The sequence below is a fragment of the Bidens hawaiensis genome, unplaced genomic scaffold, assembly GCF_021521415.1.
Source record: "Bidens hawaiensis isolate Kalapana, Puna unplaced genomic scaffold, B.hawaiensis_p1.1 tig00019925_1, whole genome shotgun sequence".
Lineage (NCBI taxonomy): Eukaryota > Viridiplantae > Streptophyta > Magnoliopsida > Asterales > Asteraceae > Bidens > Bidens hawaiensis.
In genome coordinates this window covers 304,395-320,266 of record NW_027493026.1, presented here as the reverse complement: position 1 = coordinate 320,266, position 15,872 = coordinate 304,395, and the positions used below count along the sequence as shown (strand labels likewise).

The window sequence follows — 15,872 nt, the reverse complement described above, 5'->3', positions numbered from 1 at the left end:
TTAATTTTCATGGGAAAACGTTTTAGCCATATGTTGGCTCTTTGTTCATACTTTTGTCTTTTCTTTTAATAAAAATCATTTGATTATATGCCTAATCTATGTTTATGCAAACTAGTCTCCCATCACCGAATTTTTTTTACAAGTTCTCCCATTAGAACCATATCCTTTCCCGTGAATTCATTCCAATTTCGTGGCCATGTCTTTCATTGGGAACACTTTTATAAGTTCTCATCCCATGCGAACTAATCTGTTCCAGTTTTTGGATCAATTCCTTCACTTAAAACTTTTTTACAAATTCTCTTGTAACAACCGAACTCCATTTTCTGAGGGACAACAAATCAGTTGTCATATTGTCATATCGGTTCACTCTTTGAATCGGATTGACCCATAGCCTCATATAAATAATATATAAAAACATAAACATTTTGTCTTGTGTAGGGATGTGCACTGGTACTGAAAATCCTAAAAACGGGTACCAAAAACAAAATTTAAGAAAATACCGATACAAACACGTTAATGATCTCAACACCTCACAAAATCGACACCGATACCGATACCATTTGGTAATCTATACAACACATTTCTTAACTAATGATTGCACCCCAAAGTGATAACCAAACATGTCATTCATCCACTCACACACTCCACGAACCCTAACCAACTCCATACTCTCAGTCTTCACTCTCAAACCACCAATTCACACTCTAATTCATATTCAACCCCCTAGGGTTTATTTTAATTCAATCTCCACAGCTTCCGATTCGAATAATAACGAACCACCGGAAGATGGCCGGCAACGGACCAATTACGCCGGTGTACGGATTGAAGAGAGTGTTGAAGAAGTTAATAATAATAAAATAAGGCTTGACACGTGGATTTCGAATAGGATTAGTGGTGTTAGTAGAGCTAGGGTTCAGTCCAGTATTCGGTTAGGCCTTGTTTCCGTTAATCACCGTGTTGTTGTTAAGGTGAACAACATTTCTGCATTTTGTTTCATCTTATCGAAATAGTTAGTTTATCGAAAACCGACAAAACTGAACCGAAATTAACCGATAACCAAATTAACCAAAAACTGAGTAACTGAAAACCGAATGAACCGAAAATTGGTTATGGTTTTTTTCGTGTACTCTCCGTTAACTGGACCGAACCATTTGTATTTTCATATAATTCTAGCTTTTATATCTTCATTTAATTTAATGTATTTATATCTATGGGTATTAACGAGCCGAGCCGAGCCCAACCTCGACTAGGCTTGAGCTCAGCTCACTTTGACTTTAAAGAGCTCGAGCTTGAGCTCGGCTCGTCTTGACTTACGAAAGCTCGAGCTCAGCTCGCTTTGACTTACGAGAGCTCGAGGTCGGCCCGTGTTGACGTACGAGAGCTCGAGCTCGGCTTGTGTTGACTTACAAGAGCTCAAGCTTGTCTCGTGTTGACTTACGAGTTACGAGAGCTCAAGCTCGGCTCATGAGTCGTTTTTACTCAGGCTTGGCTTGTAATTTATTAGTTAATTTATGTATGTTTTTAATTATTTTTATATATTTTAAGAAGAACCTTAAACTAGCCTAAGCTTGGCTCGGGCCCGTGTAGTACCTTACTCGAGTCAAAGCTAGGCTCAAGCTCGAGCTAGATGGTGCAATGTTAAATTAATATATAGACGACTAATAGAGGTAGAAGTTAAAATTATACAAGGCTCGATGAGCCTAAACGAGCTTTCAATGCAAGGGTCGAGCTCGTGCTTGATAGCTGAACGAGCTTTATTTGAGGCTCGGGATCGGCTCGAGCTTGAAAAAGCTTGGCTAATTTGCATCCCAATTATATCTTCATTTCATGTATTTTTAAGCAACAATTTTAGCCCAAGTTTTGTTTTGGTTGTTAACTTAAATTGACCGAACCAACAAACTAACAGAACCGATTTTGGTTATCGGTTTATGTGGCTGAATTTGCAAAAGACCAAATTTTGGTTTTCGGTTTCGGTCGGTGGAGTGGAATAACCAAACTGAACCGATATGTGCTCACCTCTACTGTGATCAACTTGTAACATTTATGTACTTAAGGAGCCATAACAATTGGATTTCAAATATTATAGACTTATAGTTATTAATATCTTAATGCACCATTTGTTTCAGGCATCACATATTGTAAGACATGGTGATAAAGTTGAATGCACAATATCTGAATTACAACCCTTAAAGGCTGAAGGAGAAGATATAGCTTTAGATATTGTTTATGAAGATGAAAATGTATTGGTTGTTAATAAACCTGCACACATGGTAATCACATCAACCATAAGTTTATTATTTACCTGTTTGACTCATTAGAGATTAAAATATTAAGTTTATTTTATTATTTTCAGGTTGTTCATCCAGCACCAGGAAACGCTACTGGAACATTAGTAAATGGAATTCTACATCATTGCAGTCTCCCGACGCCCTCGTTTCAAGATCAAGAATCATTTTCAGATTCTGATGATTTGTCTGATGATGAGTTAGATGAATCTTCTTTAAATCATACACACTCAAAAGATTCCGGATTTGATAATAATCAAACGTCAATTCGTCCTGGAATTGTGCATAGATTAGATAAAGGCACCAGTGGATTGCTTGTCGTTGCAAAGGTAGTTGACTTTTATTGAACGATCCGTTGACATTTTAACCACCTGTGGTAATTAAACCACTGTTCTTGTGAAAATTTGAAAACTTCACTCCAGTCAACCATGTTTTATTGCTGTCGCAGTGGTGGTTGACTTTTTATAAACGAGTGATTGACTTTTCAACTTATAACTTGAACTTTGGTTGTAAAGACACCATTTTTCTTGTGAAAATTCCAAAAACTACATTACAGTTAAATAAATAAAAAGATGATTTTGGTAAAAATGAACATGGCAACAATGATTTTTTTATCGTTGCAAAGGTGGGCTGACTTTTTTTAAACGTTTTTTTGGGCAACAAAGGATGAGCATTCGCACGCACATTTATCTCAACAGTTCAAGCAACACACGATTCAGAGGATATACGTGAGTCTCACATGTGGGGTCCCATGTCCAGTTTCGGGCCGTGTTGATATCCCAATTGGTCGTGATTTGACAAATAGGATTCGTATGACTGCCGACACGGGACCCACTAAATGCGGGAAGTCTCGTCATGCTGCTAGTAGGTGATTTGTTCAAGGTCTTCTTTTACTAATGGGATATCTGAATTTGATTAAACTAGTTATATTAAACAGAGAAGAATTTGTTACATGAAACCAAATGAAGAATTGAAATATTAATTAATATTATCTTGCAATACAACTGAATGATTAAACTAAATTATGTGATCATTAGGTATCGAGTAGTTGAGGTACTTGCTGGCGGTGGTTGTGCGTTAGTTGAATGGCGGTTAGAAACAGGCCGCACACATCAGGTATTGTTTTCTTTTGCATCAGTATTAGTTATGTTTTCTTATATTTGTATAATGCTAAACTAGAGTTGGCGATTTCAACTAGGGTTGCGTGATGTAACCGAAATAACTGAACTAAACTCAAAACTGATAGTTTGCTTTTATGTTTTCTCAAAAACCAAATTTATGGTTCGGTTCTGCATGCACACATGGCCAATAAACCGAATGCAAACGCGGCTTTTAAATCCAAACCGAATCTGAAAAAACCGAACCAAACCCATAAAAACTGGTTTTGCATGAATTAAATTGTTTTTTTAATGTTCGTTATTGAATTTATGGGTTATAAATTTTATTTTTGAATGTTAAGTAATTTATAAATAGTTAACACATGGTGTAGCCCAAAAGTTTTAGGCCAAATGTGTAATAGTCAATTAATCACTAATCATTTAATCAACAAAAAATTAGGCCCAAAGTTTTAAGGCCAAATTCATTATTTTGGGCCATTGTTTTCAGCCCAAAATTTTTAAGCCCATATGGAAAAGTCTAAAAAACGAAACTGAGCCCATTGTGAAAACTGAAAACCGAAAAAACCAAAGCCAATTGTTTTAAAAATCCAAAACTGAATTTTCTGTTTTTTGTTTGGTTTTAGCCCCCAAAGGGTGTTATAATAATTTAGTTTTGGACACTAATTATTTACAAGAAATTAAATAAAAATGCACGCGCACAAAAATATTACCTATTTTGACCCGTTACTCAAATTTGAAACAGATTCGAGCACATGCAAAGTACCTTGGCATTCCTCTAATGGGAGACGAGGTGTATGGAGGTTCTAGAAACATGGCCCTGTCATGGTTGCAACTCAAGAACCCGTCAAGCATGCATTCTCGCCTATCACAGCTCCTCTCCAAAGTCAACCGACCTTGTCTCCATGCTTTGACTCTTGGGTTAGTCAGCTCAACCCCGTTTCGTCTTTTCTTGAGCCCCTTAGCTTTTTCACAGGTGGCTGAATGGGTGGACTGGGCTGGGCTGATTGGGTAACTGATTAAACCGGGATGGGGTAAAAAAAGGGTGGACCTCAAAGTCCCATTGAGATTTAAATTTGGTTTGTTTGTTATATTTGTGTTTTTAAAGGAGTAATTTGGTTATTTTACACCCAATTAACAGAACAAGTTAACGCCCATCCACTTTAGGCATCATTTATGTTACGTTTTGGCAAACTATTGGTCCAATCCTGTAATTTTTGAAAGTAGGGGACTAAAGTTGCAATATAGCCAACCCTTGGGATTATCCATATAATTAATTTTTTTTTATTCATTTTCTTTAGTTGTGTAAATAGTTACTGTGTTAATATGATTACAAAACTTATTTACTACAACACTAGTAATGTAGGATATTTGAATTTTATGCATTTGAACACATTTTGGATGACATTGGACCGTCTGGCCCTCTTGATTCATTTGAATCGTTAAATATAAATGGCTCGAAATCGACACTTATGTTTTATATATTTATATTGTAGATTTATTCATCCTTGCACTGGAGAGAAAATGCAATTTTCATGCTTGCCGCCTCCAGATTTTTCTGAAATATTAACCGGGCTTCGTAATATAAGCACAGAGAAGGTATTCGAGCTCACACATCAAACCATTGTTATATTTTATACATGCACCTTGTGCAGTGAGACTTGTACATTGTTTAAAAATTTGCTCTATGGTCAACTAATTTATAAGCTGTATCTAACTGGATTGCAGGTGAAAGGGAGCTGATAAAGTTTTGGTCATAAAATTTTGACATTTTGAGTCTAAGAGGGCAATATTATTGGGATATAATATAAAGCTTCTACTTTGATCTTTCTATAATCAATATATGCATGCATCTGTCCCAGAGAAGAAATAACAAAAGCTAGAGCAGTATTGACATGTACCTTGTGCAGAAAGAGTTGTACCTATTCGAATCTCGGTTTGAATCAGATTAAGGGTATGGGAAATGTGCTGACACCATGTTGGGTTTGAGTTCGAGTTGATTGAGTGAATGCATTAACTAAATAGTTTTGTGTTCGAGTTGATCTGGTGAACCCGTTTAACTAAATAAGTTAACTAGTCAACCTGTTTATGACATGTTTGCTTATTACAACCAATCAACCTTTTCCGACCTATTTATCCGTTTGCAACTCATTTATAATTCATTAATTTATTTTACATGTTTAGATAAATATGTAATAAGGGTCATACGATTTTAAATATATGTGTCGTTTAGAGGTTTAGAGGTGGGCAAATAAACCGGTTAACCGAACTGACCCGGAAATTGAACCGAAACCGAACCGGTTTGAAATCGACTATGTAGAAACCGGTTTGTAATTTTCTTCACCAAAACTAGTTCCAAACCGGTTAACCGAACCGAAACCGAGCAAAAACCGTTCAAAACCCGAACCGAAACCGATAAAAACCTGAACTGAAACCATGGTAATATGGTAAGAAACCTGTTTTAACCCGAACCGAAAACGATCATGATCATAAATTGTCGGTAATGACTTTTAAATGTTTTAGCTTTTATAAATTGCCTTTTAAAACGCACCTTTAACCTTTATTGTTATTTATTAATGGAAAACCCAAAAGAGAAAGGAATCATGGGCTGCCATGATGAATAATGATATGTGTCAGTCTAACTTTACATGGGCCACGTCGTGTTTAAAATAACTTTGTTTAGTATTTGAGAATCTTACTTATGTGGTGTTCCTGACATATAAAATCCAAAATACAAAATATGATACAGAAAAAAATAGATAGTGGTGATAGAAAAACCAAATAATCGAAAAACTTAATCTAAATAACCGAATTAACTGAACCGAAACAACATTAAACTTATAGCCATATACTCTTCATTATTCAAAAAGGTTGTCTTAACTTATTTTTATTAATAACACATAAGATTGCTAATATATATTTTTTCTATAACCATGAGGCGTGCTACCTGAAAACTCATGAGACCCTACATATACATTGTTAATCAACGGGAACATGTAAGTAGCTTGCGTTGGGTAATTGACTTACAAAATATTATGGTAGGAAATAGCAAAACAAGATTCGAACATGAGAATAGAAAAATCATATGCAAACTTATGCATCTCTAAAGATTTAACTAACCAAATCAAATCAACCAATACTCATCTCTAAAACAGTAAAACTCCTTCATTATATTATAAATTTATTTATAATTTATAAGTCGACTTATGAAAAAAAGTAGAAAGTAATAAAGTTGTTCCATTTCAATCAATTTGGCACATGGTTGTCTAATTCTGCTTTGTTTTTGGATAGGCTTAGATTAAAGAAGATCCTCGTGTCACATTATTATAAACCTTTTTAACGACTATGAAAACGACTCCTTTACAAAATTGTCAAAGGTAGTACCCGTTGTGTATTATGTGGGGTACAATCTATTCTATGAGGTAAATTTCTTATAATTCTTATCACACTCGAATCTCACAAGCTTAGAGAAAACATCTTTATCTAACTATTAGTTGTATTATTGTGTTCACTATTCGATTTAACTAGTTTTGATGAAAATTTAAGGTCTAACAACTAACTACGATTTTAGAAATGATACACCAAACCAACTGGGCTAGATGGGTTTATTGGACTTAGATTATGTTGGCGTTTTAGTGGTTCAGTTTTGACGGTTAAACTAATTAAACCACTTTTTCTTTAAAATCATTACTTTGTATTAAATGTTTTTATAACGATACATATAAATTTTAATGATAATAATAAATAAACATATAACGGCTTACTCGAAAGATACAATTATATACATAATACAAGTTTAAGACCAACTCAAATTTCTAGTCGAAAATGACTAATTAACCGTCAAACCGTAAAAACCAAACCGTTCAGATCCTAAACTATGATTAGTATTTAGTTTCAGCGACACCCGGGAGTTGATGAGAGACTAAGCGAGTATGTGATATTTATTAGTTGGATTCTTGAATTGAATGACTTTTATCTCACCGCCCTGTCGTGTCTTAGGTGAAGGTTTTTCCTGGATCGGAAGACAAGTGTATACTGATACCGTGAATTTAGCCACTAACCCATTTTGGAGGATTCGTTGTCTGTAAAAAAAATAAAAGAAAAAAATAATATTAAGTGGCGAGCAGTGGTTTCACGGTTGGACAAACTGCTTCATACAAGGTGACTAAACATGAGAAGACTTGTCTTGACAACCAACATGTATTTACCTTTTGTTTATGATACTTTTGGTTTCCTCGCACTTGAAGCTATGGTGGAGCTACTTAGCCGAGTCCAACTGGTCATGCATAATAACGTTATGACGCAAATATCTATTAATTTAGTTTCTAAACGATTGAGTTTTAAAATTCAAAAGGGGCTTGCGGCGCATCATATTCCTCGTTTAACTTCTTACTTAGATAGAAACGTTATATTTTATTATGAAACTAATTTTTCGATAAAAAAAGAAAATAAAATATAACATAGATGTACAATCACGTTGTCAGCATATTCGGCCCAATTAGCTTACCGGGCGGGCCGGTGTCTCAGAAACCAAAAACTGACATTTACAAAAAAGCCCTTGTAAACAAACCATTTCCAATTTCCACCACCACTGATCTCCGGTGCGATCGAACCAATCGGAACCACCTCAACGTCTACACACTAACCGGCTAACACATTCATTTCATCAACAACAACACCTTCACTCTCTCACGGTAGTCTCTCTATTATTATTGTTATTATTATTATTATTATTTATTAATATTATTTCGTCTTATTATAGTGATAATATCGAGGCGTGTTTGTTTTATTTAGCTGAATCAATGTAACGAAACTAGCTGAACGAGTGTTAATGGAACGGCGTCGTATGTGTTTTGAATGTTTATTACTCTCTCTCTCACTCTCGATGATGATGATGATTCTGTTAGTGTGTGACGTCATCGCCGTTACGGAACGACGTCGTCTCCTCGATGATTCCGCATCACGATTCATGTTGTGACGTCATCGCCGTTACGGAAGTAGCTAATGAGCTTCATATATGCTAATAATTTGTTGATTTTATTTTAGGTTTATTTGAGCTTTTAAACTGTTTGATTTGAGCCCTAACAGGTTTCATTTGTCAATGGAAGTACCTACTGAGCTTCTTCGCTCTTCCGTGTACTCATTGATTACCGTGTTTTAGCTCTCGATTGTTCCTAATTTATTGTTTAGTTTTAGGTTTTCAGTTGAGAGTTTACTTGAGCTCTTAAGTTGTGTTTGATTTGCGGTTGATTTAAGTCGTAACAGGCTTTGTTTCGTTACGCATCTTCATTTAATGTTGTGATGTGATAACCATTACGGAACCTGCGTTCCTTCGGTGTTACGTCGTAACTCCGTTACCGACTGAGCTTCATCTCTCTTCCATAGTTTCATCACGCCTCTTCGTTTTAGTTCTCAGTCGTTCCTAAATTGTTGTTTAAATTTAGGTTTTAAGAGGTTTTGAAATAGTTACTATAATTTAACTATTTGATTTCAGTTTGCTGAAGGTTGATTTGAGCCCTAACAGGTTTTTTTTAATCGATTTGCAGGTATATATTGAGCTACTTTTGTTCGAATTCACAAAAGTTAGTAGAACAGACTGAACGTGAGAAAAAGCATGAGCAAAATCCGTAGAGGATAAACGTGAGAGAGTGAATGACTAGCAGTTGACAAAACACATTTGATAAAAGTGTTGTTTGTGTGAAAGGCGGTTCTCTTTTTGTTTTTCTCTCTCTTAGTTATGTGAACAAAAGGATTTGACATGGAAAGAGCATGATTAAAGATAGAAAGAATTGTGAAAAGGAAAATTACTATCTAAGCTACCAGATGATTTCCCTTTGTGTTCCGTCTTGAAATCCTTCAACACATAATGGCTGATGATCTATTAGTTTTCATTAAGGTATACTCGATTCAATTTATAGTTAATTCTCTGTTTTATGAGTTCATGCTTTAATCTTTTGTGCAAGTACAAACTAAGCGTAATAAACCTAGATTCTAATCGAGTTTTATTACGAAAATGTCCCTCATTCATTAATTTGCATCTATAATATTCAGTAGTAATGAGCATTTCCATCTTTATCGATCTTCAGTGGGACTAATAAATGAATTAGTAATTCTGTCTGATAATAAATATGGCATTTGACTTGTTACATATATTAATGGATATACCTATCAAGTTAAATGTATGGTGATCTCACTAGAACCAAAATCGTATATAGGAATCTGGAAAGAGAACAGAGAAGTACAACTCAAACTAACTACTGTACCAGAAATGAACAACTTAAAATCAACTATATTACAATCTAACACGTTACACGCTGCTCCTATACTTAACAATGACACAATCGAGAAAATGTGAACTGAAATTAATGTGACAAACATCTTATATGGTTTGTGATTGGCAATGAGGCAGTTTATGAATTATAATCGTTTCAACAAAGTAACTAATTAACTATTACATTTGGAGTGATGATTTGTCTTCTTGACATCAGAATATGCTTTGTATTTCAGGATATGCTTATCGTTGGACCTCCAGTAAAAAAATCATTGGTGTTGAGAATAAGCTTAGTGGCATTTGTTATGGTATGTGGTGTTTTCATGTGTTCAATTGGTCTAAAGCAAATTAGCAACTTCACAAAAGCTGGTTTTATTGATACTAAAGTGGTTGGGCGCCATTGTGAAGTACCCGTTGTTGAAAAATGGGAAAGATCTTATGTGCATTTTCCCAAACCTACAACTTTCGCTCGGTATGCTTTCTTTTTGTGTCTCAGTTCTTTCATTTTCTTTCTTTGCTCATTTTAACAAGTGAAATTTGCATAAAATGGTAATGTCCTTTAGTCTGATTTGATTTAGATTTAGATTTAACAGACTTTATTTTCAACCTTAAAAACGTAACCGGTTTTCAAAATTTTTGATTTAGGACAATCTTGTTAGCTAATTGATTTTGATACACCACATCATCTTCATGCCATCTGCCATGTCATCATTTGACTGGGTAACCGGTAGAGCATGTAAAGGAACCAGACTTTTGGTGAAACGCTCAACAACCGTTCAACCAGAAGTTTGGATATGCTCGTTCATTTAATAAACCAACAAACATGAACACAATACTTAAAAAATAGTATTGTGATTTTTTATGCAATTTTCCTTTTAGCAACAAAAGGCGCTGATAATTTTTCTTTGATGCGTAATTAGGGCTGAGTGCGCATGCAATCCTGTTCGATACTTTGTTATCTCATCGACACAAAGATCTGGGAGTGGATGGTTTGAGACATTATTAAATAGTCATATGAATGTAAGCTCAAATGGAGAGATTTTCTCTGTTAAACCACGTAGAAGCAATATTTCAACAATCGTGGATACTTTGGACAAAATTTATAATCTTGATTGGTTAACAAGTGCATCCAAGAATCAGTGCACAGCTGCAGTGGGCTTGAAGTGGATGCTTAATCAGGTACACACACTATCTCTAAGACTTTGACCCCTACCAGTCATGCCATATTGATTTTTGCATCTAAACTACTTAATTTTACATGCATCCCATGTGTGTGTGTGTGTGTATGCATGTGTTTGTGTGTGTAAGGGAGGGTTCATGAGAAAACTACAAAGTTACGAGAAAACTACTACTAACCATCCAATCAATTTTTTTATTTTTCATTTCTTTTAATTATAAGGCTAGTGTTTTAAAAATAAAAATAAAAAAAGGTATGTAGCTCACGAAGTTACATACATGTATCCCATACGAGGTACATTTCTTTTGGGAAAAGATAAATAAGATGTAGACGGAACAAAAAAAATAAAAAAAAAAGTTCTTGTTTAAACGTGGTTTGCTAGAAGATCTCTCGTATCTTTTAAGTTCTCTCATGATCCCTCCTCTATCTATATATATGTGTGTGTCTTATACGGGACAAATTGCTGAAGCCTGTGGTAAAAAAAGTTTTGGTTTGTTTAATTTGTTTGACTTTGTTTCAGGGTTTAATGCAAAATCATGAAGCAATACAAGCATACTTTAATGCTAAGGGCGTTTCAGTAATTTTTCTTTTTAGAAGAAACCTTCTTCGCAGAAGAATCTCAATACTTGCAAATGCATATGACCAAAATGCTAAACCACTAAACGGAAAGCACAAATCTCATGTTCATTCGTCTGACGAGGTTTGTGTGTATTTTTTGCTGTGTTTTTTGTACTTCATGTTTTATAAAAAGATCGTATAATTTCAGGCTAAAATTCTAGCAAGTTACAAGCCCTCAATTAACACAACATTGTTGATATCTGAGTTGAAACAAGCTGACAACATGGTTAAACAAGCACTCGAATACTTTAATGGTACTCGACATATGGTCCTATACTATGAGGACATAATCAAGAATAACACGGTAAGACCTTCACTATGGATCAATCATGTCAAAAAACGGGTCCGCTTGGGTTTTGTTTGATCCCAAACACGTCAAAAGAAAACTTAACTGAAACGGAACAAGTGAAATTGGTACATTAGTTGAATTCACACTTAAGTCCTTGAACTTCTTTTAAATAATAAATCCCTAGATTATTTTAATTTTATATAAATATATAGTTTATTATTTTATATTATCATAGAGTTTTATAAAATTGAAAAGGAACAAAAAATGTTTGCAGGTCATCCCATACTAAAAGATGACCAATTTGGCTATCATAATCTTAACCTGCTTTGACCCGTTATCTGAACCGTTGACTCATCTGACCTGCATGCTTTGTTACTGCAGGTTTTGAACGATGTTCAAGACTTCTTAAGGATCCCACAAATGGAGCTAAAGAGCCGGCAGGTGAAAATACACAAAGGCCCGTTACATGAGCAGGTTGAAAACTGGGATGATATCCGAAAGGTACTAAACGGGACTCCTTATGAAAACTTCTTGCATGAAGATTATAAAGTTAGTTAAATGGTTCTAAATGTGCATATGTTGTTTTAACTAACTCATTCTTTATTTATTTTCCCTGTTGGAATTTTGGTTACTTTTCAAAGTTTCTCGGTCTAATTGAATTTTGTCGGGATGTCTGTCGTAGACGAGTAACGGTTTAATGGAAAAGTTAGTTCCTAGGTTACGTCTTATCTTTTATGTCAGCTGAATCCAACTTTAAAAACTGCGAACTAACATTAGTACATGTCTGTTTTGTTTATTTATGCACGTGAATGTTTTCACGTTCGTTTATATATTTGTTCAAGTGTGTTAATTAATGGAAAACAAACATGAAGGGCTTCGTTTTTTTAATGGAAGGACGCAACAAAATTTGCCCATTCATGTGTTTCGTGTTTGTGTATTTGTTTGGTTGAAACTATAAAATCGGAACCGAACTTCTTTCGTTATTTTGGTAACAATTTTTTTGTGCTTGCTTATTACCCTTTTTCAAGATATGCATCGTTTTGGTTCCCTTAGACCATCTGCTACGGGCCCACGACCAGTGGGGAAGCTTGGAATAAGACACAATTGGGGGGGGGGGGGGGGCTCAAAATGTATACAGAAAATCACAAACGAGGGAGACGGGCTCAATAGACTACGTATAAAAAATTTCGATCGAAAACGGGTAAGTTTACATTACTGCGCAAAAAAACAGGGGGGAGGGGACCACCTCGGGCCCTAAGTAAACTTCGCCTCTACCCATGGCCATCACCAAAGGGCCGCCATAGGTTCATGTGGGCCTAGCGGTACACCATAACGCATCCATGGTGAAGGTGCTGCCCATGTACTTGCCAAACTAGTCACGCGTGTTTTTTTTTTTTATTTTTTTAATTCTCAGTTAATTATTATACCATCCATCGCTTCACTTCATCTACAATCACTTCACCTCGTCATAACACATGTATTTAAATGTGAAATGTGGAAGCCCTTTTGCCACCTCATCACTTACATGTCACGATTTGCCTTTCATCTTTGCCCAGTTCACTTCCTCTTTAACGGTTGGTCTTATTTCAACTTTCGTTGAGTTTCTTTGCAACCATGAAAACGGTAGCCGCCTGTTCTATTTGTGGTAGTGGTGCACACGTCTAGAGCTGGCCTGGTCTCGACTCACATAATTATAATTTAATAATAAGTCTATAGTTCTAGTTGAACTTAGTTTTGTATAATATTAAAGATTCTTAACTTAAAAAGGACATGAACTCGGTCTTGATATATTAAGATCGATAAACAAACTTGTTTGAAATACTTTTGTTTGTAAAAGAAATTTTAAAGTGACTTGTTACTCTTTACATTAGTTAAAAATTGGTAACCTTATGTTTAATATTTGTGAATTTTAAGTGTGTACTATTTTATTTTGACTAATTTAAGAGTGTAAGAAGTCACTGTTTTGAATTTTTTTTTTTCACAAGTAACGTCTATTTTAGATTAATGACTTAAATATTTCATTGTGTGAGAAGCATACAATCTGTGAGAATTTTTTTAATTGTAAAGTTTGTTGATTCTTTGATGTATTATCTCTAAATTTATTTGCCAATGAGTTTGCGACGGAGTGGCAAGAAATAGACTTGGTATTTAATGTGATCTAGCTTCTAATCCTGCCATCATCATTTACTTTCAGCGACATCGGGTGATAATGGTAGACTAGGCATGGTGTTCACTAGTTGGATCATTGAATCGAACGACTTTTATCTTACCGAACTGTCGTGCCTTTAGACGAATGTTCATGGACGTTAGCCTTAGGTGAGGCTTTTCCCCGGATCGGAAGGCGGGCGTATCTTGATGTGGTTAATGTTAATGTAGCCAGTAGCCTATTTAGATGATTCGTTGACTGTTAAAAAAATATCTCTAAATTTTGTACAAATAATCTATTTATTTATAAAAAGATGATATAAATTCATGCTAAAACTTCTTTCAAACTCTAAATTGTTTTGTTAACAAAACGAGTCCACGATCATACAACTTCCGACCCATCTAATTGAATGATCCGTTCTGTTGTTTAATCAAACTGATTTTATTTTATCTACCATTATGAATAGCATTTAAAATTGTCACGTTTTTATATCATAGCAATAAATTTTCACATGTAAATGAAATCAACCATGAATAAGTTCCAACTTTAATTCATTATTCCAATATGGAGTTGGCGTTTCCGTGTCAAACATATGGTTCTAGAGGCATTTATGGATAACACTTTTATTAACCAATAATATATGACCGCAAAACCGAATGACAATCTAAATTCTAAACCATAACCACTACTATTACCCAAACCGTTGGAAATTTTTTTTTTCCTAACCAACTTGCTTGGACTCCAAAGTAATTCCGAATTAATTTGGATTCAACCAACTGGTTATAATCCAACTAGAACACTTAAACCAACTTTGACAGGTTTATTAAACTTGGACATCCCATATTGACCGTCTTGTGAATACGGTTCCCAATTACCAACAATGGATGCTAAAAGAGATACACGTAACGTAGATCTGTAATACAAATCGAGCACTACCATCTTGATATTTCCGAATTGAGCTAGAAGCTTAGCTCGTACTACATGGTTCATGTTCAACTCGTTATTATTAAAAGCCTGTATGCTTCTTTTTTGTAAAAATTCTCAAATAACAAACTGTTTTAAATAATAAAGTATCATACTACAAGAAAATAAAGCTAATTTACACGAGCCAAAAGGTGTGTTAATCGAGTCAAATCGCTCAAGTATTGTATGAGTGTGCTACCTTAAACTCGTACTCGACTAATACATTTATACGAGTCAAGGAGTGTGAGCCGATGACATCGAGTCTTCTAATTTAGACAACCTGATGAGGCCATGAAATTTTATAGAATAAAAAGATCTATTTTTGAAAATATAAGATAGTCTCACATGGATTTCATCTTCAAATATACCGTTACAATCATACTTAACGATTTCGGCTTTCACAGGATTCACTATTATAAGGTCAAAGCTCCAGTAGGTAGCCACTCCCTTCTCAGGAACCGTACGTGAGACTTCCGCATCATACGGCTCAATGCCGAGCTCTTCCTCTCCACGCACAGGAAGATCTTAGGCTTCTAGTTCAGAGTCTTTTAGTTCCTAAATACCCAGTTGTCTCAATCATATCCTTCCCGTCTTCTAAAGCAATTCCCCATGTCCGTCTAAAAAGATAAGTACGGCCATGGCGTATACCCTCACACCACTTAACTTCACGTAGACGCCATGTCACTCACTTTACTCTGTTTCTCTTCATATCACTCTTTTAAGGATATGGTTTAACGCCCCTTAATACCTCTCGATTCAATTTAAAAATAATTCTTACATTATTGTGTGAAGAGGATTTTAAAGCTCGTTAACACTCTAGCCCGTCTTACCTTTACACCCTATAACAAATAAAGGGAGTGTGTTCCACTAGTTAATCCTTGCGAAATCAGGCGTTGGGCGTTAATGCATACCCAAGGGTCTAATAATATATTACAAATACAAAATATTTGTCCATATTTGCTGCTCATACCTTTACACAACAAACTTTTACAAAGACCACAAAAACCC

General features: G+C 35.0%; 2 protein-coding genes across 3 annotated transcripts; both read left to right on the top strand.

The window, feature by feature from the left end:
- The first annotated feature begins 614 nt into the window (after nt 1–614).
- Nucleotides 615–5,327, top strand: LOC143559518 (RNA pseudouridine synthase 2, chloroplastic-like). Of its 2 annotated transcripts, XM_077048056.1 has the most exons (8): nt 615–968; nt 2,127–2,270; nt 2,354–2,614; nt 2,951–3,153; nt 3,323–3,401; nt 4,146–4,321; nt 4,897–4,999; nt 5,129–5,327. In XM_077048056.1, exons 1-8 carry the CDS (start codon nt 621–623, stop codon nt 5,141–5,143), a joined length of 1,329 nt encoding a protein of 442 aa, XP_076904171.1. In that variant the 5' UTR covers nt 615–620; the 3' UTR covers nt 5,144–5,327. The 2 variants fall into 2 exon arrangements, with proteins under 2 accessions (XP_076904171.1, XP_076904173.1); XM_077048058.1 differs by lacking the exons at nt 4,146–4,321; nt 4,897–4,999; nt 5,129–5,327 and having other exon boundaries at nt 2,951–3,167.
- A 3,207-nt stretch (nt 5,328–8,534) lies between these two features.
- On the top strand, nt 8,535–12,593 carry LOC143559541 (uncharacterized). Its single transcript, XM_077048079.1, has 6 exons — nt 8,535–9,296; nt 9,908–10,143; nt 10,592–10,850; nt 11,369–11,548; nt 11,615–11,770; nt 12,137–12,593. Exons 1-6 carry the CDS (start codon nt 9,267–9,269, stop codon nt 12,311–12,313), a joined length of 1,038 nt encoding a protein of 345 aa, XP_076904194.1. The 5' UTR covers nt 8,535–9,266; the 3' UTR covers nt 12,314–12,593.
- The last annotated feature ends 3,279 nt before the right edge of the window (nt 12,594–15,872 follow it).